Source organism: Hippocampus bargibanti, linkage group LG18 (genome assembly GCF_051943395.1).
Source record: "Hippocampus bargibanti isolate YZ-2025 linkage group LG18, ASM5194339v1, whole genome shotgun sequence".
In the NCBI taxonomy this organism is placed as follows: Eukaryota; Metazoa; Chordata; class Actinopteri; order Syngnathiformes; family Syngnathidae; genus Hippocampus; species Hippocampus bargibanti.
This window is the reverse complement of record NC_142751.1, coordinates 2,131,756-2,159,448: the sequence shown is the minus strand read 5'-3', so window position 1 is coordinate 2,159,448 and position 27,693 is coordinate 2,131,756. Positions and strand designations below refer to the sequence as shown.

At 41.8% G+C, this 27,693-nt stretch overlaps 2 protein-coding genes across 4 annotated transcripts in view; one reads left to right on the top strand and one right to left on the bottom strand.

Moving 5' to 3' along the window:
- tmem267 (transmembrane protein 267) lies at window positions 1-27,573 on the top strand. Of its 2 annotated transcripts, none has more exons than XM_089020946.1 (4): window positions 1-108; window positions 1,729-2,191; window positions 2,260-2,611; window positions 27,437-27,573. In XM_089020946.1, the coding sequence occupies exons 2-3, from the start codon at window positions 1,796-1,798 to the stop codon at window positions 2,593-2,595; spliced, it is 732 nt and encodes a 243-aa protein (XP_088877072.1). In that variant the 5' UTR covers window positions 1-108; window positions 1,729-1,795; the 3' UTR covers window positions 2,596-2,611; window positions 27,437-27,573. The 2 variants fall into 2 exon arrangements, with proteins under 2 accessions (XP_088877072.1, XP_088877073.1); XM_089020947.1 differs by lacking the exon at window positions 27,437-27,573 and adding an exon at window positions 2,736-3,042.
- il11ra (interleukin 11 receptor subunit alpha) overlaps window positions 11,147-27,693 on the bottom strand; it is a 53,717-nt gene continuing 37,170 nt past the window's right edge. For both annotated transcript variants that reach the window (XM_089020941.1, XM_089020942.1), the window contains exons 8-12: window positions 27,429-27,573; window positions 21,233-21,325; window positions 20,894-20,996; window positions 17,432-17,511; window positions 11,147-12,622 (exon numbers count right to left, since the gene is read on the bottom strand). In XM_089020941.1, the coding sequence (XP_088877067.1) occupies window positions 17,433-17,511; window positions 20,894-20,996; window positions 21,233-21,325; window positions 27,429-27,573 (420 nt within the window). In that variant the 3' untranslated portion in view covers window positions 11,147-12,622; window position 17,432. The remainder of the gene's footprint in view (window positions 12,623-17,431; window positions 17,512-20,893; window positions 20,997-21,232; window positions 21,326-27,428; window positions 27,574-27,693) is intronic.

Genomic DNA, 27,693 nt, shown 5'->3' with positions numbered 1-27,693 from the left:
AGTCAGATGCACTCTTGGGCGACTCTGGTTGAATCCGAAGAAAGCGTTTTTGCGTGTGAGCGTCGATGTCAGTGTGTTTTGCAGCCACTTCCACGACAAGACGATGAGGTGAGTGGCATTCTTATGATTGGCTGGAAAAAATAGATCCGTGCACGATATCATGCAATTATATTTTGATGGTAAAACGTTGTTGATTAATCGACGAATGGAGTCTATGTTACTGAGCCCATGCAGCAAGCATCAGTCAATTGGCTTGTTAGCCAGCTAGCTCGCTCCGAGCTAGCCGACACTCGAGAGAAGGTCGATTTGATTTTTTTTTTCTTAGCAGGATCAATAAAAACGATGCTGTATTTATAAGCCAGTTGCAGATTTTGTGGGTGCTGCATTTAATCGTGTTTCTCACTGTTGTTTAAACTTCACTCAATTTTTTATTGATTTTTTTCGAACAGTTAGAATAGGGAAAACATGGTCACATTGAGCATCATCAGAGCCAAACATCAAAGCATACATAGATCAAATAACCAGCTCAATAAAACGTTTTACATTTCTTGCAATTCTGCTGAAGCAATGTCCTGTTCACTGTGCCATATGAGAAAGAAAAAAATAGATAAATAATGAAATAGAAATAATACAATGAAATAATAAATAATAGTACTGGTAATTATAATAATAGCAATAATTAACAATTTTGAACCAAAACACTAATTTATTTAAAATAATAATAATGAAATATCGATGAAAAGGTTTCTTCAGCCGTCATCTGTACTTCTTCGAAGGTGTCGGACGTTTCACTTCTTATCCAAGATGCTTCTTCAGCGAACTAAAGTCTTACTGGTAGTATAGGCCTTATATATATATATATATATATATATATATATATATATATATATATATATATATATATATATATATATATATAATATCAGCTAATTTAAAAGTCTTGCTGGGATGTAACTTAGAAAAGGCCACTTTTCCAACTTGAAACCCAAAAAGACGACTAATCGCAAAAAAAAACAAAAACATTGTAGCAAAGTATTAAGTATTTTTTTTATTACTTCATTTATCGTAAATATCCCTTCTGATGATTTTGCTCCAGTTGTCGTTGGTCCATATACTGTTCGGCATGTTGCACAATGCAATGTTTGCGTTGCGTCGTCTGCTACAAGCCACGTGAATGCCTCTTTCCACGATGCTTATAATAATAATAATAATAATAATAATAATAATACGTTTAATTTCTAAGCACCTTTCAAGACTCTTAAGGACACTTTACCGTCACGGGATAATGTACGTTTAGGTTTTGTAGCGTCATGAATTTTGTTGAATCTTTCTTCTGGGGCTGAGGTTCTGTGCATCTACTTTGGAGAATGATAAACAAATGCACGACCTTATAACGCTCGGGTAAGTCCGGAAGCACAAATCAGGCTTCAGAGTAGCTGCCGTGCCAAGTATGAAAATTGCCAAACAAACCGACATTCCGAAATTTCCAAACCAAACGAGGATTTTGAAATCGAAATACATTATTCCGATTCAAACGTTTGCTTTATTGAAAAAAAAAGCAAACGTTTGATTTGAAAAAATATGTATTTATTTTGTTTCTTTTCAAAAAAGTTGTCGGCCACCTGGGCGGAGGCGTTTTGTTAGTTGTACACCCGACATAAAAGTTGCACGCCCCGGTTGTCCGGTCTGACGTTATTTTAGACACTGTTAATACTATTTGTTGTGCAGTGTAAAAGGGTCCCGCTGACCTTTGGTGGCGTTCATCTGGCCACCTGCCCTCCAGCTGTTCATCAACATGCAAGGTTTCCACTCCAAACTGGACTCCTCACCGTTGCTGGGTGTGGCCGTGGGGAAAGAAGGCACACCTGTACCCCTCAGCTTGGCCGTGGAGACTGAAAAGGCTCAGGCCCTCTTGCAGACCTTCAGCTCGGCGTCCCTGCTGGCGTCGGCCGGCCTGGGCTTTTTCTGCGTGGTGGCCGACCATGTCCTGCAGCTTCCGCTCATCCAGCATCACTTGTGGTTACGCGCCGCCCTGGACAACGGGACGCACGCCGTGGTGGGCTTGTGGTCCTGGGCCGTGGTCATCGGGCTGCGGAAGAAGAGCGATGTCTACGAGGTGCTGCTGGCCGCTCTCCTGGCGTCCATCATTGACTTGGACCACTTCTACATGGCTGGCTCGCTGTCAATCAAGGTGATTTTTGACACATGACCAACACTGTCATTCTTATGACAGACTTCTTTTTTTTTTGGGTCACGCAGGCCGCCGTCTCCCTTTCTCAGCGTCCTCCCCTCCACTGCTCGTCCCTCATCCCCATCCTGTGTTTGTCCCTCCGTTTCCTCATGTGGTTGGGACGCCTCAAAGACGCCTGGTGCTCATTGCCGTGGATGCTTTTCATCTCCATGGCAACGCACCACGTGCGGGACGCTGTGCGGCACGGCCTTTGGGTGTGTCCTTTGGGGAACACGACGCCGATCCCTTATTGGCTTTACGTTAGCACCACGGCGACGCTCCCTCACCTGTGCTCCGTGCTCATGTACCTGACTGGAACCAGATATATCATCTCCACGAAACACGGATTCGCCATCGACGTGTAGCAGAACCGTTGGCCAGGTGAGATGGAACAAAATGGATGGTTGGGAACTATGGGTAAATAAATCCAAATAGTGGAGTGCCAATCACTGAAATCGATGAGAAGATTTGGGTCATCTGTACAAATGTTTGTACATTTGTACAGATGACGGCTGAAGAAACCTTCTCATCGATGGACCACTCCTGTACGACTGAGAGCTTACACAGACCAATCACTGAAATGTTCACTTTCGTCACGGAAACACTTCGGTTCACTGTTTGTGGATATTCGCCTCACTGATACAGGTAACATCCGACTTACGACCGGCTCGACTTACGACCACCCGTACTTAACGACCACGACCTCCAGACCCTATTTTCAGGGATGAGAATTTTCTGCCGATCGGTAGATTTCCAACTTTTTCAGACCAAAATGACCATTTTCGAGAAAAGCGCAAATCCGTTGAGAACATTTCAGGAGAGGGGGGGGTGGGGCACTGTTTCAATCGACCGCATTCTCCAGAGTCTCAGTTGCCGTGTGTGTGGGAGGGGGGACTCCGCATTAGAATCTAAGTGCTGACACAAGCACGACGATCATATACAGTGATACCTTGGCATACAAACTTCATTGGTTCCCAGACAGTGTATTAGGCGAAAAGTGTGTATCCCAAAAATTAATTTCACATAGGAAACCATTAAAATGAGAATAATACGTTACCAGGTCCCAATAAAACATGATTTTCTACTTTCTATTTTCTAAGCCTCAAAACTACACAAAATATATCTTATTTTATGTATAATAAATGTGCTATGGTATTATAATGAAGGAAATAAACTGCACTATATAATAAAGGCATTTTATTTACCCTTGTGATGGTCGTTGATGGCTTGATGGAATGGAGTGGTGTGTTTCATCAGCATTAAACACTCTTGAGGAATGATCCCCTGTAGGTGCTTTCTCTGTGATAATTTTACATAGTTCCTCATCAATTGTGTTCTGTTTACCTGGGTTGCTAGCTTTTTGCATCAAGTGTACAAGATGGCTTGTGTGGGTTATTTGTGGAGCCTGATTCATGGGATATTTTAACCTTGCAGTTTACACTCTGTCTTTGAATTATCAAAGTTGAAACGAGTCCAAATTTCACGGTTTTCTATCCATCAAAGTCAGCTTTATTGTCAAATATGCTAATATGCAATATGCATGACAAACAGCACGACCCCCCCCCCCCCCCGCTGCGTTCTTGACCAATCACGTCGCTTTAACCGATGACTGGGGGCGGGGAATAGAGGACAAAATCAAGTCGGCTGCCATTTTTTTGTTCGGAGAACGACACATCACTCATTGTGGCGCTCCGTGTGTATCCAAAAAAATTTTTCGTATGCCAAGGTAAAATTTTCATAAATTTAACGTTCGTAAACCGAAAAGTTCGTAAGCCGAGGGGTTCGTAAACCGAGGTATCACTGTACTGTACTTTAGCTCATCGTAGTGTAAATATTTCTCTATGGTGACATAAAAATTAAAGTGTGTTTGCGCCAGATGACTCGATTGTACAACCGAGTTTTGCTGTATAATGACACTATCGGATTAGCGGTAAATCGAGTTTCACCCTTGCCATGCTTTCCCCATCGGTTTTCACAAGCCATAGTGCAACTCGACAGTTAGTTGTTGTAATGGCGCATGATACATAGGTAGATAGCGCAAACTACGCAAGCGACGTTGTGTACGATGGCGAAAGTGTTAGAAAAGAAGGATGTCGATTGACCGAGGGAAATTGACAAGAGTGCTGGGATCAAAAACTGTTTTACATAGGTAAGGTATTTTTATTGTTCTGAAACTTTGTGCTTAATCTGTACACTTCATTTTTATTGCTCTTTCAATCATTTACATCTTCGATCCTATGATAATATAATATATTTAAATTGACAATATAATGATGTATAGACATTGAAGAATGAAAATTCATTCAGAAGTGTTGCAAATGGTGAAACTCTTACATAAACTTTACAACCAACAAATGCAATATTTGAAGCATGGCAAAAATTGAAACTGATATAACAATTTTGCCATAACGGTTGCCCACCAAACAAGGGACTTTATTTCCACATATACAGAATTGAATTTCAGTGATGAAATTAATGGTTTTATAGTTATTAAATTGCTAAAATCGCTGAGCTTCCGAGGGCTTTGACCCCTAAGCCCCCCAGAGGGTGTTGCCTGTGGCCCCCAGACCACCACTTTTTTTTCAGACTTTTTTTCTCATTTGTCATTCTCATCCCTGTATTTTTTTTATTTGAATTCTACGCCTGGCACCGTAATGCACTAGCAGGCCGGCTACGCGTACGTAATTTTGGCCAGCCAGCCCGCATCTCACTCTTTGAGAAGTTGATCAGTCCTGTTCCGACTGTATCTTCTTCTTCTTTTCCTTTTGGCTTTTCAGCGAATCAATGTCCTCCATCTATCCCGGTTTTGTGCATCCTCTTATCTCACACCAGCTACCTTCATGTCCTCTTTGACCACATCTATAAACCTCCTCTTCGGTCTTCCTCTCGGTCTCCTGCCTGACAGTTCACGGCTCAGCATCCTTCTCCCGATATAGTCACTCTCTCTCCTCTGGACATGTCCAAACCATCTCAGTTTGGCCTCTCTGGCTTTCTCTGCAAAGCCTCTAATATGAGTTGTCCCTCTCATGTACTCATTCCTGATCCTATACAACCTGGTCACTCCCAAAGAAAACCTCAACATCTTCAGCTCTGCTACCTCCAGCTCTGCTTCCTGTCTTTTCTTCAGTGACACTGTCTCCAGTCCAAACATCATGGCTGGTCTCACCGCTGTTTTATACACTTTTCCTTTCATCCGAGCTGAAACCCTCCTATCACACATCACACCTGACATTCTTCTCCAGCCGCTCCAGCCTGCCTGGACACGCTTCTTCACCTCTTTTCCACACTCTCCATTGCTCTGGACAGTTGACCCCAAGTACTTAAAATCTTCCACCTTCTTTATTTCTTCTCCCTGTAGCATAACTCTTGCACTTGGATCCATCTCATTCACACACATGTATTCCGTCTTGCTGCGACTGATCTTCATTCCTCTCCTCTCCAGGGCATATCTCCACATCTCTAGTTTCTCCGCCATCTGTTCCCCATTCTCGATACAGATCACAATGTCATCTGCAAACATCATGCTCCAAGGATATTCTTGTCTAACATCGTCTGTCAGCCTGTCCATCCCCATAGCAAATAAGAAGGGGCTTTAGAGCTGACCCCTGGTGGAGTCCCACCTCCACCTTGAATTCCTCCGTCACACCGACAGCACACCTCACAACTGTCTTACAGTCATGATACATGTCTTGCACCACTCTGACATACTTTTCTGTCACTCCAGACTTCCTCGTGCCATGCCACAGCTCTTCTCTGGGCACCCTGTCGTACGCTTTCTCCAGATCTACAAAAACACAATGCAAATCCTACTGACCTTCTCTGTACTTATCAGCGTTCTTAAAGCAAACACTGCATCTGTCGTACTCTTTTTTGGCATGAAGCCATACTGCTGCTCACAAATGTTCACTTCTGCTCTTAGTCTTGCTTCAACTACTCTTTCCCAGAGTTTCATTGTAAGGCTCATCAACTTTATTCCTCTGTAGTTCGTACAACTCTGCACATCTCCATTGTCCTTAAAAATGGGCACACGTACACTTTGTCTCCATTCTTCAGTTATCAGTTCACCATCTAAGATTTTGTTGAATAACACGGTCAGGAACACCACCACCACCTCTCCAAGACACTTCCATACATCGATTGGTAAATCATCAGGCCCGACTTCATGCTCTTCAGCGCCCTCCTCACTTCATCCTTGCTAATGCTTGCTACGTCTTGGTCCACAACATTCACGTCTTCTACTCTTTGTTCCTTCTCATTTTCCTCCTTCATCAATTCTTCAAAGTACTCTTTCCATCTTGCCATCACAGAATTGGCACCTGTTAATACATTGCCAATTCTATCCTTAATCACCCGAACCTGCGGCAGGTCCTTACCATCTTTGTCTCTCTGTCTCGCCAGCCTGTAAAGATCAGTCTCACCTTCCTTGCTGTCCAGCCGAGCATACAAGTCATCATAGGCCTCTTGTTTGGCCTTTGCCACCTTTACTTTAACCGTGCGCTGCATCTCCTTGTACTGCTGTCTACTCTTGTCCGTCCTCTCAGTGTCCCACTTCTTCTTTGCTAACCTTTTTCTCTGTATACAATCCTGCACCTCCCCATTCCACCACCAAGTCTCCTTATCTACCTTTCTTCCACTCGATACACCAAGTACTTTCCGACCTGTGTCTCTGATTATGTTTGTTGGAGTTAGCCAGTCATCTGGAAGGACCTCTTGCCCACCCAGTGCTTGTCTTACCTCTTTCCGAAATGTCATGCAACACTCTTCCTTTTTCAACTTCCACTATCTTGTCCTCACTTCAGCCTTTGGTTTCTTCATCTTCCTCATTGCCAGCGTCATCCTACACACCACCAGCCTATGCTGTCTGGCTACACTCTCACCAACCACTACTTTGCTGTCACTGATTTCCTTTAGATGGCGCCGTTGACACAAAATGTAGTCTACCTGTGTACTTCTGCCTCCACTCTTATAGGTCACCCTATGTTCCTGTCTCTTCTGAAAGAAAGTATTCACAATAGCCATTTCCATTCTCTTAGCAAAGTCAACCACCATCTGTCCTTCAGCGTTCCCCATCTGGAGTCCAAACCTTCCCATCACCTCCTCATCATCTTTGTTTCCTGCGCCAACATGTCCATTGAAGTCTCCACCAATTACAATCGTCTCACTTCTCGGGATGTTCTGTATGACTTCATCAAAGTCCAACCAAAAATTCTCCTCCGCCAGCTCACATCCTACTTGTGGGGCATACCCACAAACAACATTGAAAATCACACCTTCAGTTTCTCGCTTCAGACTCATCATTCTATCTGATACTCTTTTTACTTCTAAGACATTCCTAACAAACTCCTCTTTTCTCCATTTCTCTTTCTGTCTTCACCATGCTAGAACAACTTAAACCCTGTGTGGCTACATTTCCTGTTCCGACTGTATGTTTTCAGTCTTTTGTGCTGAGAATGACCGCTCCACGGATGCTGTAGTAGCTGGAATAGTGAGCACGAGCTGGAGCAACTTTGTCGCTTCAGGAATAGTTTCAATGAGATCCTTCTTGGCCAAAAAGCTGAGAAGCTGTCCAGGAGATTTACATTCATCCCTCACCGTTTGTGAGCTATACAGTCCAGTGTTGGTCCTCCTTTAATTATTATCTCCTGCTTCAATTGAAAGTTCAGTTTAGAAAATTCTTTCAATTTAGATATGTAATCCACCATTCTGAAAATAAGGCCAAGCAAAACGAAAAAAAATGACTGAATGGTTTACTGTAGCTTGCTGTCACTAATTCTATAATTCTGCAGCCGAAGAGTCACAAAAAGAATCTCTAATCACCACTGCCCCCTGTCATGAGGCAGGAGACCTGTGTGCCTCACCTATGCACACATTTTTGATACAAATAAAATAAAATAAACACTGTAGTACAGTGTTTATAATGTCCAGTGACTGTACATTATATACACCAGCTAAACTGTAGAAATTTAGTTCATTTACGAAAAGCTTTTGAACACTTTAATAGCGATATGCAGAGGGACAGCAATGCGGTCTCACTGCAGAGTAACCAGCACAGTTAGCATAGTGATTGTGCAATCCATGGTGAGGCTCAGCCGGCTCCTGCCTCACCGCTCGTCTCCACTTAGTATTTGAACGGTAAATGTGAAAATTCAGCGATTTTGAAAAAAAAAATCCAAAAATGGTGAAGTTAAAGTTAAACGTTAAAGTACAAATCACTCAATAAATATAACTGTTTAATTTATGTTGTCATTTGATATTTCCATGATGACAGGTGAAGCACAGCCTCACCTGCCTCCCCTGACTGCACGTCACTGGATGGCACCAGAGGTGGGCAGTTTGCCAGTCATTTAGCGTCCGAGTCTCTATTTAACATTTTGAATGGATTTCGACTTGCGCCCATTTTGACTTAAGACCATTTGGTCGGAACGGAACTCGGTCGTAAGTCGGATGTTACCTGTATGTATTTAGTCTTGATGACATTATCACATCAACACTGTCACTCGAGTATTAAAAAAGAAAATAAAAGGTCTTCAGACTTTGGCAGTTGCACTTGCTCCATTGGAGGAAAATAATTAATTTTCGCACAACGGCTGTGTGTTTAAATATTTAACAAGACTGGCATCATTTGTTCATGTTTACATTTCATGTTTAAATATGTTATTTGAAATGTGAAACCACCTTATTTTATGGCACTGATAAGGAAAATGTGAACGATTTCTCACTATTTTACATCACTGTTTAATTAATCATGTTTATAATGATTATGTATTTATTTATTTATTGTGGCACACTGTTTCAATGTGACGAGCTTATCCGAAATCAGGTGCCGGGAACCTACGGCTCGCAAGTAATATAATAAAACTAAATACGTATATATTCTCGCTTTTTCGCTGTTGAATTCCTGTTTGGGCGGCAGTTGGCGGGAAGCGCAATTTTGATTGGATGATACTGACCTATGGCCGTTGATGTCGTAACAGGTAAACGCCCCCTTTTTAAATAAGCCAGACGAGTAAAAAAACTTTCTGGAGAGAAGTTCTGCCGTGATTATAATTTGCAATGAAACAATACCACAAATTAAACAGTTGAATATTAGTGGCACTTTGACAATCCCCATGCTAACGTTAGCATCAATATACTTCTGCGTGAGACAGCAGAAAGCAAGCGTGCAAACTAATGAACAGTGTGTAGGCTAGCTAGCAGTAGCTTCGCCTATGGACCCGGCAAGTTGACTTTCATTTAGATCGTTTGGCTGGACTTTTTTTAACAATCATGAGGAACGGACAACTATTCATGTTAGTATTGAGTATTATCACAAAGTTATTTTAAATAATATATTCTGACATTTTGTTGAAATCATATGCGTGCGTGTTTGCGTGTGTGCATGTATTTGTTTAGCTCTCACTGAAAAACATTTCTAAATACAGTAAAGTCTCGTTATATCGATATCGGATATATCGATAGTCCCGGTTATATCGATACTATTTCTATGCACGTACGGAGAAAATTACATGCAAACAGGTTCGGATATATCGATATAACGAGACTTTACTGTATTGAATTTTTATGGCTCCCTTTCCTAAATTTTGCCTGTCAAAAAGGCTTCGTCCACGAGATGGCGACAGATAACCTATAAAAACCTCAATTCAGTTGTAAATAATTTTAAAGACGTTTTAATGAAAATGATGTAGGTTTTGCATTTCTATCGTTTGCAGCTGTTTTGTACTGTGATTTGTCATCTTATGATTTAATAAGAATTAGTTGTCATGACAGTTTTATAGTTCTGAAAGATATTCTGGGAGGTTTTTTTGTGCAGTTTCTGTGGGCAGTTTTCCCCAGGAAAATAAATTAAAAACTTGTTATATCTGAAGTCAAACAACCTATCGCCGTTTTCAGTCATAGTCTATATTTTTTTATTTTCACAACAAAACAAAACTCAAGTGTAGTTTTTGTCAGCAAAAAACGATGAATTGTTAACCACTCATACTTCAATCTCATTAAACAACTTAATGAACGTGTGTTGGTTGCAGAAAGCACAAAACCACCCACTACAAAGAATTAAATAAAACACCCGGAAGCTGCTGATGTGATAAAATAGTGTTTATTTCATGTATTTTTTTGTACAGAAACAACATACAGGGGTGAGAATAACAGCTTATGGTGATATCTGGCAAACAAATAAAGCAAAAAAAACTATATATATATATATATATATATATATATATACACACACACACACGCACGCACACACACACATCTGAGGATGGAAGCCTGAGTGTACAAGCAACAGGCTCCTGGCATCACATACTGTGGAGGAAAGAAGGTTTCTATGGAGCAGAGGAAAAGGCTCACATGAAAAATCTGGACAGTCTGTAATACTGCACTTTGCCCAAAGAAAATGTCATTGTGTTACAAAATGTGTCTTTTCAAAGAATATTCCTTCGTGGGGTTTGTCACGGTAAGTTGAGTTCCGTTTTTAGTTTGATCAAAGTGTCCTTCTAGTAATGGAGACGGCTGTGATATATCAGTGATGGGAGATGGAAGATCCGGAGGCATCGTTTTGCCAGTCATTGACCGCACATCTTTAGAACACAAAATAAGGTCATCACCGGGACACAAACACAGGAGACAAATGAAATCGAAAATAAAACGACAACAAAGAAAGAGGTATTTGGGGCTTTTCATGATCACTGACCGCGCAGTCATTGCCATTAATTAAAAAAAAAAAACACTTTGGCTCTTGTCAGGTAACCGTGGTCAATACTATCTTGCCAGAACACGTAGCCACGATAAAACCGGTCCTGGAAGGACTTGGAACCAACCCATATCTATTTTTCTTTCCAATTGTTTCACTCCATGTCTGTAAGACAAAATAGCTCTTTCACTTGCAGTTAGTGTCGGCCTTAGATTAGATTAGACGGGCTCTCACAATGGAGAAATTGACATTTTACACAAAACACACATTTTACAGCAAAAACAAAATACAGGAGCTGCTGTAAAGGTAGCCTCTCGCGGCGCCATCTTGAAGTAAGAAAAAAAAACAAATAATGTGACAACAAAAAAGACAGTCACACAATCTTAAGCACTTTTCTGCACCCTTTTTGGAGTATGAAGCAGTTTTAGATGAAAGAGGAGCGTCCTTTTCACCAGAGGATTAGGGACGTCATGGTGGAATGTGCACGTCTGCTACAAGCTAAATGTTGAAAGCAAACACGAAGCGGTAGCATCAATTGATGAAAACAAATTTGTCTCACATCTCCAGTCCCACGTAAATCCATTTCAATTCCAAGCAGCGACAGGTCCACATGCTCTCCTTTCTTTCTTATCATTAATGTCACCATGCATCTCATTAAAAAAAAATGCCTATGAAATAACAGAACATTCCCAACTTTACGCTTGTCAATCACAATTTTGTTAAAAACAAGCCCCCCTTTTGTCAAAGTTAGCCAGGAACTGCACTTGCAAGCACTATCTAATGTAGTCACAACCAAATGTGGCCCTCTGAATTTGTCCTTCAAAAAAGGATCAGAAATGTCACACTTGCAAATGTGTAACTCTTGACAAAATCCGACTGGCCTCTCATGAAAACAGGCTGTTTTTTGTTCGCCGTCGAGCAAGAAAGGTTTTGAAATTACTGCTTAAAAACTGTTGAAAACACACTGGGATACATTTAGCATGATTCATTCAGTCAGTGAGCGTTGTTTTGGATGAAATGTTTTTTTTGTTTTTGTTTTTTCTTCTTAAAGCTGCACTATCCACTAGAATAATCATGACCACATTAACCAACCCCCCCCCCCCCAAAAAAAAATCCCATTCTTATTTTCAGTGTCATTTTCTTACGCTTTTAGTTGCCATCATGCTGTGGCTGAATAATTATAAAGAAACAAAAGGGAGCAAAAACATTCAGCATCAAAACAAACCAAAGAAAAAGCTGTCATTTTTTTCTGTTCTTTTTCCTTTTTTTTTTACAATTCAAGTCGCTCATTAGTGTTCAGCTGCCCTTCTTCAGGCCTTTCCTGACGCCTCCATGCTGCCAGATAAACGTCGCCACTCATGCACAGCGTTTTTTTTTTTTTTTTTTTTTTTTTGTCTGTGATAACGGACACGTGCAACTGCACTTTGACGTCACAGATGAAAGCTCAAATAACACCAAGCGAGGGGGGCGTGAGAAAAGACCCCCTCCACCTCCTGTTTGTGCTGCAGATGCATTGTGGGAAATGTAGTCCCCCCCCCCCGCCCAGACTGCGTAGTTTTGCATTTTGGGGGGGTTGTTTGTGTCATCGCAGATCCAAAATGTCTGCTTCATTTTTTTTATACTTGAATGGCAGCATGCTGCCGCGATGACTTGACAGAGTGGCCCGAGAACGGGCCGAGGAGTAGATGATATTTGACGTGAACCTGAAAAAAGGAAAAAGAGGAGGAGGATGAAAACAGGGAGGCCATTTTAACTCATTGACTGTCAGACAATGTGCAAAAATGTGTCCACTCCAGTGCCAGGGTTTTTGTCATTTTCACTCCAATTCCAGGACCCACAGAATATTGAGTTTTAGGACTACAAAAACATTTAACGCAGCCTAAGAAACCTTAGACTATGGAAGGGCATTATCGGGCCAGGTTGAAATATTTTTTTTAGATGTGGTATTATTCTGACTGAAAAAAAAGTCTCAAATTTGCTAGATTTAAACGTTAAAAAAAATTCAGAGTTTGAGATACCGTGATACCTTGGCTTCCTAACTTAATTGGTTCCCAGACAGAGTGTCAGTGACGTAGGGTGAGGACTCGTCACCAACTCAAAAACAAGACTTCCGGAATATTCAGCGCGAGTCTTAAAACGTAAAATATAGCTATATGCAGTGGAATCTTTGTAAAATACGCTCAGTAGAAGTCATTTGAAGCCATTTTACAAATTATGGACACAACTTGTCCGGAGACGTCGGTTGTCCTTTAAAACTACACACATCATACCTTATTCTATGTATAATAAATGTGCTATTGTATTGTAATGAAAGAAATACACTGCACTGTATAATAAAGTCACTTTATTTACATTTTTGATGGTCGTAGATGGCTTTTAAGTGACACCTGTACATGACACCTGTTGCTTTCTTACGAAACTGAGGCATCACATTATCATTCATCATGTTGATGATTCTCAAAGCCTTTTCTGGATGGAACTGTTCAATAAAAGCCTGCACATCAACTCCTGAATGGCCTGCTTCTGCTTGTCCTCTTGAATGCAAATCAAATCTTCTGTGTTGAGGACCTCATTATGGTCAGCAACAAGCTCCTCAATGTCATTTGCATCCACTTCGAGTCCCGTAGGTGCTGGCAGAGATTTTATTACAACCAGCCTGTCAAGCTAGGCAAAATAAAATGGCACTAACAATCACCTCGGGCAAAGCATATTGTTAGACTTGCCAGCACAAGACACAGCAAGGCGCGAGGCGTCGTAATCATGTTACTGGTGAGGTGACAGCGACTCGTTGAAATGTCCCAGTATCGGTGATTAGGGGATCAACATGCACACCTCGTTTGTGTTTCTCAATGATCTTCTTCTTCTCGACTGTAATTTTGTTTTGTGTTCTTCGGCTGGCAGAGGTCGGGAGCGGCGGCCCCGCCCCAGCTGTCAACTCGCACGTGACAATTTCGGTGTCATTAGTCATGTGAAAGCATCGACTAAATAACGCCTTTGTGTAAAGCTTTTAGGCGAGGGATGGTAGCAATGGTGGATGCTACCGGGCTCTTTATTTGTAGAATGGTAGTCAAAAGTTACTCTCAGGGAAGTGACACACAGCGTGAGAGATGTGTCAGGCTGAGATTCACATGACAGATGCGGTGTGCACATGTGATGCCACAAACGCACACCTCGTTCGTGTTTCTGAGTGATCTCCTTCTTCTCCTCGACTGTTATTTTGTTTTATGTCTTCTTCGGCTGAACACGAGCCTGTGGTGGCATCTTTTTCGGTCCCATAACGGCAAAAGTATTGTTGAAGACGATCGACGTGTGCACTCATAGAAAGGGGGTGTGGAAAGGTAGGCCGGCTGGGACGCTGTTCAGTCGTGTGCTTTCGTGTTCTTCCGCCAAAGACTACTCCGTCAGCCATGGTGGAGGTTTTCTCATTCTCATCTCATTTTCCGTACCGCTTATTCCTCATTAGGGTCGCGGGGGTTGCTGGAGCCTATCTCAGCTGTCTTCGGGCACGAGGCGGGGGACACCCTGAATTGGTTGCCAGCCAATCGCAGGGCACACAAAGACGTACAACAGTCACTCTCACACTCACATGGTGGAGGTTTTGTATCGCGAAAATAGTGTGTATGCCAAGGTTTAATTTTCATAAATGTAATGTTCGTAAACCAAAAACTTCATAAGGCAAGGTGTTCGTAAACCGAGGCCCCACTGTACATAGCGTTAGCAGCCTTGTGAGACGAGATAATTTGCAGAACAGAAGTGGATACCTGTGGAGTTGCAGTTATGGCATAATTTATTTATTTTAAAATGTTTTCATGGCCTAACTACGTGCAAAATGTCTCTTTGTTACTAAACCCAATCTCAAAATAACAACTGATGAACTCATCCATTTCAGCAAGACTATCCGTCTCGGCTGCTAACCCACCGCACGAGCGAATGATGTAGTTCAAACTCCGAAAGTTTTTTTTTTTTACGTTTAAATCTAGCAAATGTGTTACTTTAAATCTGGCAAATTTGTGACTTTAAATCTCGCAAATTTGTGACTTTAAATCTCGCAAATTTGCGAGGTTGAATGTAGCGAATTTGTGACTTTAAATCTGGCAAATTTGTGACTTTAAATCTGGCAAATGTGCGAGTTTGAAGCAAGCAAATTTATTACTTTAAATCTCGCAAATTCGTGACTTTAAATCTAGCAAATTTGTGACTTTAAACCTACCAAATTTGTGACTTTAAATCTACCAAATGTGTGACTTTAAATCTAGCAAATGTGTGACTTTAAATCTAGCAAATTTGTAACTTTAAATCTAGCAAATTTGTTATTTTGAAACTCGCAAATTTGCGACATTTTTTCTCAGAATAATACTCAATAATAATAATCCATCTCTAAAAAAATAGATTTCAACCTGGCCCTAATTGCTCTTTCGTATTCGACTTTTTTCACCAGAAATAAAGAGGTAATTTCTAAATTATATGGGTCTGGAGTTAGATGAGCTTGAAATGGCGGATGTCTGAAATACAACGCAATACATACATATTAAAGCACTTATGTAGCGCTTTAACATCTCGACTTACGACTGTTTTGTCGGAACGGAACCCGGTCGTGACTCGGATGTTACTTGTATATATACTGTATATACGTATTATTATTGTTGTTTTTATGTTACTTCCGGGCTGAGTGAACGCTGGCGCGAGTGGCTGCCGCTGCTCACCCGCAAAAAAAAAAAATCCTGCGACTGTAAAGTGACCTGGAGAATTTTGAAAGGCGATTATAAATGAATTATTATTATAACAACAGCTGAAGCTGAAAAAAAAGCGCTAAAATGGAAAAACGGGAAATGCTGCCACCTTGCGGAAAGGAAAAAACATTGCCAAAGGCCAGCGTTTTATCGGCACCCAAGCTCTCACCCAAGAACTCATTCGGGAATGGCTCAACATCATATTTTCTATTCCCAAATCAATTTGTGAATGGCAGTGAATGCGTTAAAAATAAATGAGTAAAATATCCATATATCATATCAATAGGTACTGCCAGATGTAAATAACAGAGCGGAGGACGTATTCACAAGCCCATAATAAGCGCTTTTTATGGCAACACGTGGGGAGGATTTGCTGAAATGTTTCTTTTTATGATATTTTATCAATCTAATGGAAAAAAAAACACAAAAAGCATCCAGTCCTTCTGTGTTTTTCTGTTTGTTTGTTTGTTTGTTTGCCTCCAAGCCATGCCACTTGTTTTAACTTTGCAAGTGGACTCAGAAGAAAACAGGCCTCCCTTATAATTATCTTCACCACGGAGGCCATCTGTGCCCTCCGCAACTCTCTCTCCAAAACGCCGAAGAGGCGCACAACCACACGTGTGGGAAACCATCTTATTCCGAAAATGTGCTGTGGCGGCATCAAGAAGATTAGCCCACTTTTTTCCCGCAGTCGGTTTCACTGAAGACATTTTTAAATAATAATAATCATAATAATAATACATTTAATTTCTAAGCGGCTTTCAAAACTCTCACTAGATTTGTCTCCGCCGAGTGTCCGCTGCATGCGCCACATGCATCCGCAACTGACTCAAAGTGCATGGATTTATCGTCCTTGTGAGTGCTCACAGCTGTAAGACGGCTTAGCGCCTGCTGGTCTTGGTTACTTGATGAATATGCATAATATGCCCCCCTTAACGAATTCACTGCCAGACGATGTGCAAAAAATGTGTCCACTCCAGTGCCAGGGTTTTTGTCATTGTCACTCAAATTGCACTACCCACAGAATATTGACTTTTAGGACTATATACAAATTCAATACAGCGTTAGAAATCCTTAGATTCTCTTCTTTCTTAAAAAAAAAAGTTAATTCCCAAGTTATTTTGGTCTGGAGTTATCTGAGCTTGAAATGGGAGCGGCTGTACAAAATACAATACATATTGATATAAATTGCACCTTAACAACAGCTGAAGCTCTAACACTGAGCATGAAGACATTCAAAAGGCAAACGGTGCCCATTCGAGGAAGGAGGACAACCATTCCCAGAGGTCGGATCAGCGCTTTATCAGCACCCCCCAGCAATAAATTTAATATACAATAGCCTGGTCAAGTATTGTGTGAATGTATGTATGTATGTATGTATATGTCACATACACATACATGTGTGTGTGTGTGTGTGTGTGTGTGTGTGTGTGTGTGTGTGTGCGTGCGTGCGTGCGTGCGTATGTATTATTATTATTTTATTTTCTATCAGCTATCCAGCTGGCTAGCTAGCTACCTAGCTATTACCTATATAGCTATCGAGCTGGCTAGAAATCTGGCTAGCTATATATGAGCTATCTATTGGCTTTCTAGCTTTCTATCAATTTGAGTTACTTCCGGGTTGAGAGAACGCTGGTGCGTGTGGCTGCCGCTGCTCACCCACAGAAAAACCACCTGTGACTGTAAAGTGACCTTGAGAGTATTGAAAGGCACTTTAAAATGAAATGTATTATTATTATTATTGTATTTGAATATTAAGAAGGTTAGTGGGGGGGTTCTCACATCAAACTGGCATAGACTTCATTTTGACCATGGAAGTGAGCTCCTGTTTGGTCACATGTTGACGCCGCCTTTGTCTCAACCTGAAAATACAAAACAACAAAATACTAGCAATCCACCCGAAAATAAAAAGACAAAAAAAAATATTTATTTATATATATATATATATATATATATATATATATATATATATATATATATATATATATATATATGGGGCCAGGAAGCTTGAGGGTTCTGCGCAGTATCCGCGCTGTTCCCAGCACTGCGCTTTTCTGGACCGAGATATCCGATGTTGTTCCCGGATCTGTTGCAACCACTCGTCGAGTTTGGGGGTCACTGCCCCGAGTCCCTTGGTATTTCTCGATATATATATATATATATATATATATATATATATATATATATATATATATATATATATATATTGCACCATTGTATAAGATCATCTTTGGAAGGAAAACAAATCTTTTGGGGACTTATACACCCTTGTGCAAATTAATTGCACCACCCTGTTATTTTGGCATGAAATTGATCGTTTACATTTTTTGACAACTCAAATGATTCAAATGTACATTTTAGTAAGAGGTGTGTCCTCCCTTGTTCTTCATCACCTCAGCGATGCATTTTGGCATGGAATCGACCCGATTTTGACAGTTGTTGATTATGTACCTCAGGGGTCGGGAACCTTTTTGACTAAGAGAGCCATAAAAGTAAAATATTTCTAAATGTTTTTCAGTGAGAGCCACACGCACGCGCGTGTGCACATACAAACGCTCGCACACGCACACACACACACGCGCGGCCACTTTTCAACAAAATATCAGAATGTATTATTTAAAGTAACTTTGTGATAGTACTCACCGTTAACATGGATGGTTTTCCGTTCCTCGTGATTGGTAAAAATCCGGGCAAACGATCGGAATGAAATTCAATTTGCCGGTCCAGAGGCGAAGTTACTGCTAGCTAGCCTGCACACGGCTCATAAGCTTCCACACTTGCTATCTGCAATCTACTTCTCACAGAAGTATGTTGATGCTAACGTTAACATGGGGCTTGTTAAAATGTCACTGACATTTGACTGGCATCGATGGAATTGTTTCATTGCAAATTACAATGAGAACATTTTCTCTCCTCTAATGCTCCGGTGCATTCACGCTGAAGTGCACTAGTTGGGCTCATTTAAAGGGGCGTTTACCTGTTTCAACATGACGGCCACTATCATCCAATCAAAATGGCGCTTTCGGCCATTCTAGGTCAGTGTCATCCAATCAAAATTGCGCTTTCCACCAACTGCAGCCCCAACGGGAAATGAACGGCGAAAAAAATGACAATATGTATTTATTTAGTTTTATCGGCGAGCCATATGCAATCATCAAAAGAGCCATATATGGCTCGCGAGCCATAGGTTCCCGACCCCTGCTGTACGTGGTCTTAATTATAGCACAAATTAGGAATTTTTAGTTGTGCAATGTTTCTCACACGAACGAATCTTGTCGGGTTCAAGTCCGTTGAATTGTCGGGCCAATCCATCAGTAATGTCCTTCTGTATCCATCTCATTGAAGAAGAACCGATTTACAAGCGAAAAACCCCTTCTTTTTATACGGAAATGACGGAAAGGGGATTAGGACATGGTAATCCATTAATTATCCAATCAGAGGCCTGGCAAACAAGTAATTTGGGAATGTGGTTGGTCAAGTATATCGAACAGACTTCACCCCTCTCATGGCAAACATTGTTCTGAACTTTTCACAAGCTTTAGAATCATGAAAAGGTTTCTTCAGCCGTCATCTGTACTTTTTGAAGGTGTCCGACGTGTCGCTTCTTATCCAAGATGCTTCTTCAGCGAACTAAAGTCTTACTGGTAGTATCGGCCCTATATATCCCTAATGTCCAGACATGGTGGCGCCGGACACTGCTATGATAGGCCCCTACTCTCAGGTTGGTGGGAGCAGAGGACCACTCCCTGCAGCCCCACCGATTGTTCCTACATTCTGACTAACGACTGGCCTGATTGCCCCACTCCCTCCGGTATCACCTCATCAACATTACTAATGTTGCCTAACCTATGTTGCGAACGATCCAAATTGAACCTCACCCCACCATATCGGTTGAATGAAGGATTTAGCTTTTTTATGAAAATTGCCTCTTTTACTCCCCTTTCAAACCATCTATGTTCTTTTGCTAAGATTTTAACCTCATTGTCATCAAATGAGTGGTTACTAGCTTTTAGGTGCAAATGTACTGCCGATTGAGGCCCACTAGCATTATCCCTGCGATGTTGATAGTCTTTTTTTCAGAATTTGTTTAGTCTCCCCAATGTATTGCTCTTTACAATTTTCATTCTTACAATGTATTGAATAAACTACATTACTTTGTTTTTCATTCGGCAGCATATCTTTTGGATGCAATAATTTTTGCCTTAAAGTGTTTATCGGTTTGAAATAAGTAGGAATTTTGTGTTGCCAAAGTACCCTTTGTAGTTTTTAAGAAAAACTCCTGCAATGTAAGGTACTGCTACTCCTCTCCTTTTTGTTTCTTCAGAATTTATGGTTCCCTATTCCCTATTCTTTCTTTCTGACATTTGTTAAATGACCACTGAGGGTACCCACAGTTTGTGAGTGCTCTCCTGATATCAGAATCAGAATCATCTTTATTGCCAAGTATGTAGAACACACAAGGAATTTGTTTCCGGTAGAACACGCTGCACTAGTATCGTTGTCAAAAAAACTGCTAAGTGGCACTATACAGTTCCATTTTGGCTACTGTTGAAAGAGTTCAAAGAGTTAATGGCTTGGGGGAAGAAGCTGTTTAAATGTCTGCTGGATTTGGTGCGCATGGATCGGTATGTTTTGACTCCTTTTCTCTGCGTCCGATGCTTGTTGGTATTAGTTCATCCCTATGCTGGAGGGTTCTGATAACTCCAAGTTTGTGTTGTAGAGGATGCTTTTTGGAGAGTAGTTAACGCCTTTCTCTCTTCTAATGTTATGTTGAACGGAGGTGGTTTGGCACTACTGAGAAGGGCTGATATTTTAATGCGTATATTGTCTGCCTCTGCATACGGAAGTTTGTTATTTTTAATAGCCGATTCTGTATCTGTGATGTAGTCTATCGTAGGTATTGTTTTAGGAGTTACTGAGAAATTTAAACCTTTGGTTAATACAGCCTTTTCTGTCTCTGAGAGATCTCTGTCTGACAAATTTTTCTCCCTGGAAATCTGCTCTCCCAATTCTCCCTGGAAATCTGCTCATTCCTAATTTTTCGCGCATTTACCAGTAGCTGAGATTGTTTCAGTGAAAGGTCCAGTACGACTGAGAGCTTACACAGACAAAAGCTTTAGAATGATTTAAACCAGCAAACAGTCAAGATCATAGGGTGGTGCAATTAATTTGCACAAGGGTGTACACCGGAAAATACAATATATGGTGAAGTGGTTGTTTTGTAAATTTGCGAAATTGTCTTACCACACCGCAACGAAGAGAGAAAGGACGGTGGCTATGATAACCACGGCAAACAGAACCAGCAGAATCACCAATCCCAAATTACCGTCATCCTGCTGAACCGGCTCTGGAAAGGAATAATTAGAAGTAAGCTCCGTGTACAATTTGTAGGAAAAACTCAATGATGCCTTTTATTGATGCCTTGTTATTGTGTCGGTCATGGCGGATGCTTCCTGCGCTTCGATCTGTCTGATTTCGATCAAGAGTTTAAGCTCGGAGACCAATGGATCCTTCAGCCTCGTCATTATCTCACATGCGCCAAGATTGCCCATGAGCATGCTTTTATCATTTCAGGAGGCTTACTCAGTGACTTTGAGGTCGAGGTTTCTGGCTTTGTGTTGAAGGGAAAAACATCGTCTGGAAAATTATCCTCGGGAGGTTCAGATGTGGCGGGATCTGCGGGACCAAAATACAATTGCTTTCATGGAAGAAATGTTGACGCACGACCATCACTGTTGATATACTGGTTGGGATTAGCATTTCCTGAATAATTCTTCAAAAAAAAGGAAAACGACAACAAGAAAAATGTGACGAATGGTGATAACTTTGCAGAAATTATGAATGCATATAAAAGAGTGGCTTAATATTTTTCAAATTTAACTCAAACTTAATTATATTTCAAAAAATATAATTTAGAATCATACAGATTCATTAAATATGCAATATACACATACACACACACACACACACACACACGCACACACGCACACACACACACACACACACACACACACACACACACACACACACACACACACACACACACACACACACACACACACACACACACACATATATGTATGTGTGTGTATGTGTATATATCAGAAAACCTTTATTCGTCCCACAATGGGGAAATTTGCAGTCCACAGCAGCAATTGAAAAGGGTTGGGGTGGGGGTGAAAGGATAGAAAACAAGATATTCTAAGCATAACAAAATAAGAATGTCAACTGTATACTGTGCAAATGTAAATGTGCAAAACCGTTCCATAAAAAACTGTACATAGTGCAAGAATAAGAAATGCATTTTGATATATTGCATCAAGCCATATTTACACGTGTCCAGTTTTTTTTTTTTTTTTTTTTTCACATGTGATCATTGAGAGTTGCAAAGCCTGACAGCAGTCGGTAGGAACGAGCTGGCGGTACCTTTCCTTCTTGCAGCGCAGGTGTAATAGTCTCTGGCTGAAGGAGCTACCCAGTGCTGTCAGGGTGGGCAGGAGGGGGTGGGAGGGGCTGTCCATCATAGCCTTTAGTTTAGCTAGCATCCGTCTGTTGCCCACCTCCTCCAGAGAGTGCAGCGAGCAGCCCTCAGAACTTGCCCTCTTGACAAGGCGCTCCAGTCTTTTCCTGTCCCGGGTGGTGATGCTGCCTGACCGGCAGACAATTCCATAGTGGATGGCTGAGGCCACCACAGAGTCATAGAAAGTCTTTAGGAGTGACCCCTGAACTCCAAAAGACCTCAGTTTCCTAAGTAGGAAGAGGCGACTCTGTCCCTTTTTGATTAGGGCATCCGTGTTTGTAGTCCAGTCCAGTTTATTGTTGAGAGTAACACCCAGGTACTTGTAGGAGATCACCCTCCCAATGTCCGAACCCTGGATGTTCAACGGTGCAGGTGAGGATTGATTCCTGCAGAAATCCACGACAAGCTCCTTGCTTTTCCCGGTTTTGATCTGGAGGTGATTCTGCTGGCACCAGTCCACAAAGTCCTTTGTCAGTCCCCTGTACTCCCGATCGTCTCCCTCTGTAATGAGGCTGACAATAGCTGAGTCGTCATAGAACTTCTGAAGGTGGCAGGTTGGGGTGTTGTAGTTGAAGTCCAAGGTGTAGAGGGTGAACAGGAATGGAGCCAGGACTGCGGCGCTCCGGTGCTGCAGAGAAGCCTGTCCGACTCACAGTTCTTTACCCTCACGTACTGTGGCTGTCGACTCCGGCATGCTGCAGCTTGTCCCCGAGTAGATTTGGCTGGATGGTGTTGAAGGCACTGGAGAAATCGAAGAACGTGATCCTCACCGTGCTCCCAGCATTCTCCAGGTGCAGCAACGTCGTATGGAGGAGGTAGATGATGGCATCCTCCACACCGATGCTGGGCTGGTCGGCAAACTGTAGCGGGTCCAGCGATGAGCTTGCCAGCGGTCGCAGGTGGGCGAGGACGAGTCGCTCCAGTGTCATCATCAGGTGAGATGTCAGCGCCACCGGTCTGTAGCTGTTGAGCTCCTTTGGGTTGGCAATCTTGGGCACTGGGACCAGGCATGACGTTTTCCACAGCTGTGGAACTCTGCCCAGCTTCAGGCTCAGGTTGAACAAGTGCAATGACACACAGCTGGTCGGAGCAGGTCTTAAGGAGTCGGGAACTGATGTCATCCGGACCTGCTGCCTTCCTCACCTGCATCCTCCTCAGTTGGTCCTCACCTGCGCAGTTGTGACAGATGTAGGAACCGGGAGGCAGAGTGGCGGCTGAGGGTGTGGCAACGGTTGGGAGGGCAGTTGTTGGTTGCGGGAAGCATATATATATATATATATATATATATATATATATATATATATATATGTGTGTGTGTGTGTGTGTGTGTGTGTGTGTGTGTGTGTGTGTGTGTGTGTGTGTGTGTGTGTGTGTATATATATATATATATATATATATATATATAAATATATATATATATATATATATATATATATATATATATACAGTAAAGTCTCGTTATATCGATATTCAAGGGAGTCCAAAAAAATATCGATATAACCGGGACTATCGATATATCCGACCCTGTTTGCATGTAATTTTCTCCGTGCGTGCATAGAAATAGTATCGATATAACCGGGTATATGACTTGGAAGGGGGTTAAATATTTCGTGAAAAAACGCATTGATAAATCAATGATAATGTCCGCAAAACACAGTTAAGGTTAGCTTCGAAACTAAGGAAAGGTAAGGTTGGCAGATGGAACAATGCATTGTTTTGTATGTTGTATGTATGTTATATGTGTCATGTGCACTTGTTTCTGGCACATTTCAATACAACATAGAGACAATAGCTTTTAGTTCAACATATTGAGTGTTTTTTTTAAATGAAACAAAGATGATGAAGAGGTGATGGGCAGGTTTGGACTGCAGATGAGGAACGCTGAAGGACATATGGTGGTTGACTTTGCTAAGAGAATGGAAATGGCTATTGTGAATACTTTCTTTCAGAAGAGACGGGAACATATGGTGACCTATAAGAGTGGAGGCAGAAGTACACAGGTAGACTACATTTTGCGTCAACGGCGCCATCTAAAGGAAATCAGTGACTGCAAAGTAGTGGTTGGTGAGAGTGTAGCCAGACAGTATAGGTTGGTGGTGTGTAGGATGACGCTGGCAGTCAGGAAGATGAAGAAACCAAAGGCTGAAGTGAGGACAAAATGGTGGAAGTTGAAAAAGGAAGAGTGTTGCATGACATTTAGGAAGGAGGTAAGACAAGCACTGGGTGGGCAAGAGGTCCTTCCAGATGACTGGCAAACTACAGCGAACATAATCAGAGACACAGGTCGGAAAGTACTTGGTGTATCGAGTGGAAGAAAGGTAGATAAGGAGACTAGGTGGTGGAATGGGGAGGTGCAGGAGTGTATACAGAGAAAGGGGTTAGCAAAGTAGAAGTGGGACACTGAGAGGACGGACGAGAGTAGACAGCAGTACAAGGAGATGACCTTTATGCTCGGCTGGACAGCAAGGAAGGCGAGACTGATCTTTAGAGGCTGGCGAGACAGAGAGACAAAGATGGAAAGGACCTGCAGCAGGTTCAGGTGATTAAGGATAGAGATGGCAATGTATTAACATGTGCCAGTAGTATGATGGCAAGATGGAAAGAGTACTTTGAAGAATTGATGAATGAGGAAAATGAGAAGGAACAAAGAGTAGAAGACGCGACTGTTGTGGACCAAGACGTAGCAAGCATTAGCAAGGATGAAGTGAGGAGGGCGCTGAAGAGGATGAAGGGGGAAAGGCACTCGGGCCTGATGATTTACCAATCGAGGTATGGAAGTGTCTTGGAGAGGTAGCGGTGGTGTTCTTGACTGGGTTATTCAACAAGATCTTAGATGGTGAACAGATGCCTGAAGAATGGAGACGAAGTGTACTTGTGCCCATTTTTAAGAACAAAGGAGATGTGCAGAGTTGTACAAACTAATAATAAAGTTGATGAGCCATACAATGAAACTCTGGGAAAGAGTAGTTGAAGCTAGACTAAGATCAGAAGTGAACATTTGTGAGCAGCAGTATGGCTTCATGCCAAAAAAAAGAGTACGACAGATGCAATGTTTGCTTTAAGAATGCTGATAGAGAAGTATAGAGAAGGTCAGAAGGAATTGCATTGTGTCTTTGTAGATCTGGAGAAAGCGTATGACAGGGTGCCCAGAGAAGAGCTGTGGCATTGCATGAGGAAGTCTGGAGTGACGGAAAAGTATGTCAGGGGGTGCAAGACATGTATCATGAAATAAGACAGTTGTAAGGTGTGCTGTCGGAGTGACTGAGAAATTCAAGGTGGAGGTGGGACTCCACCAGGGGTCAGCTCTGAGCCCCTTCTTGTTTGCTATGGTGATGGACAGGCTGACAGACGATGTTCAACAAGAATCTCCTTGGAGCATGATGTTTGCAGATGACATTGCGATCTGTAGCGAGAACAGGGAACAGGTGGCGCAGAAACTAGAGATGTGGAGATATGCCCTGTAAAGGAGAGGAATGAAGATCAGTTGCAGCAAGACGGATTATATGTGTGTGAATGAGAGGGATCCAAGTGCAAGAGTGATGCTACAGGGAAAAGAGATAAAGAAGGTGGAAGATTTTAAGTACTTGGGGTAAACTGTCCAGAGCAATGGAGACTGTGGAAAAGAGGTGAAGAAGCGTGTCCAGGCAGGCTGGAGCGGCAGGAGAAAAATGTCAGGTGTGATGTGTGATAGAAGGGTTTCAGCTAGGATGAAAGGAAAAGTGTATAAAACAGTGGTAGACCAGCCATGATGTTTGGACTGGAGACAGTGCCACTGAAGAAAAGACAGGAATCAGAGCTGGAGGTAGCAGTGCTGAAGATGTTGAGGTTTTCTTTGGGAGTGACCAGGTTGTATAGGATCAGGTATGAGTACATTAGAGGGACAACTCATATTAGAGGCTTTGCAGAGAAAGCCAGAGAGGCCAGACTGAGATGGTTTGGACATGTCCAGAGGAGAGAGAGTGACTATATATGGAGAAGGATGCTGAGCCTTGAACCAGGCAGGAGACCGAGAGGAAGACCAAAGAGGTGGTTTATGGATGTGGTCAATGAGGACATGAAGGTAGCTGGTATGAGAGGAGAGGATGCACAAAACCGGGATAGATGGAGGATATTGATTCACTGTGGCGACCCCTGAGGGGAAAAGCCGAAAGGAAAAGAAGAAGATTGAAAATTGAGAAAATTAAAACATTGTCATTTAGGTCCGATCTGCACAGGTTGTTAGTCAATATGTAATTAAAAGACAAAAGATATTTTCCATAGATTAAACATACAAATCTAAAAACTACACAAAGAGCACACTAAGTGTTGGAACTCAGCACATTTATGAAACAAAAATTTGCTGGCAGCACCAATGGGATGTAATTCACAGATAAATATAGATAAATAATTAGGCGAAGGATAGTGGCAATGGTGGAAATGAAGAATGTTACTCTCAGGGAAGTGACACACAGCGTGTGAGATGTGTCAGGCTGAGATTCACATGACAGCCGCGGTGGGCACATGTGACGCCACAAACGCACACCTCTTCTGTTTCTCACATCGACTAATTAACGCCTTTGTCTAAAGTTTATACAAAGGTGTTATTTAGTCGATGCTTTCACGTGACTAATGACGCGTTTTATTCCGCGTCCGTGGAATCATCGGACTCGCGCCTTGTAATAAAATCTCTGCCAGCACGAAGTGGATGCAGATGCCATTGAGGAGCTTGTTGCTGACCATAATGAGGTTCTCAACACAGAGGATTTGATTTGTGCAGGCTTTTATTGAACAGTTCCATCCAGAAAAGGCTATGAGAATCATCTACATGATGAATGATAATGTGATGCCTCATTTTCGTAAGACCTTACAAGTCAGAAAGCAACACGTGTCAATTAAGAGCCATCAACGACCATCACAAATGTAAATAAAGTGACTTTATTATATAGTGCAGTGTATTTCTTTCATTACAATACAATAGCACATTTATTTTACATCGAATAAGGTATGTTGTGTGTAGTTTTAAGGCTTATTTAGTTGAAAAGTATATTTTATGGAAACCTGGGAACGGATTATTCCCATTTTAATGGTTTACTATGGGATTTTTTTTTTTGTGATACACACTTTTTGGCTTACACACTCTGTCTGGGAACCAATTAAGTTCGGAAGCTTAGGTCTCACTGTATATATATATATATATATATATATATATATTTAGTCAGCTGTCGATCAGACTGCAATTTCCTTCCAAGAAAACCAATATCTGATTTTTATTTTGCTCACCTTCCCAGGGTCGTCCATAACGCAGAGGACTCCAGTCACTCCACTGGCTGTCTGCGTCAAGCTCGTCCCTCGCCCGCACTTGGACTTGATGAGGGTGCCCAGCCAAGGCGTCAAAAATCACCAGCGGACTCTCCTCGTGGAAAACCTGACGTGGAAGCAAAGATAAAGAACAAGAAATGAAGAAAAACGCAGGAACTTTTCAAAACAGTTCCTAAATGTTGATCCGTATTGACGATTTGTATTGACGATCTGTATTTACGATCGT

Coding starts and splice junctions, on each gene's coding strand:
- tmem267 (XM_089020946.1), top strand. CDS start 1,796: ATGCAAGGTTTCCACTCCAAACTGGACTCCTCACCGTTGCTGGGTGTG. Junction 2,192..2,259: donor CTGGCTCGCTGTCAATCAAG/GTGATTTTTGAC, acceptor TGGGTCACGCAG/GCCGCCGTCTCCCTTTCTCA.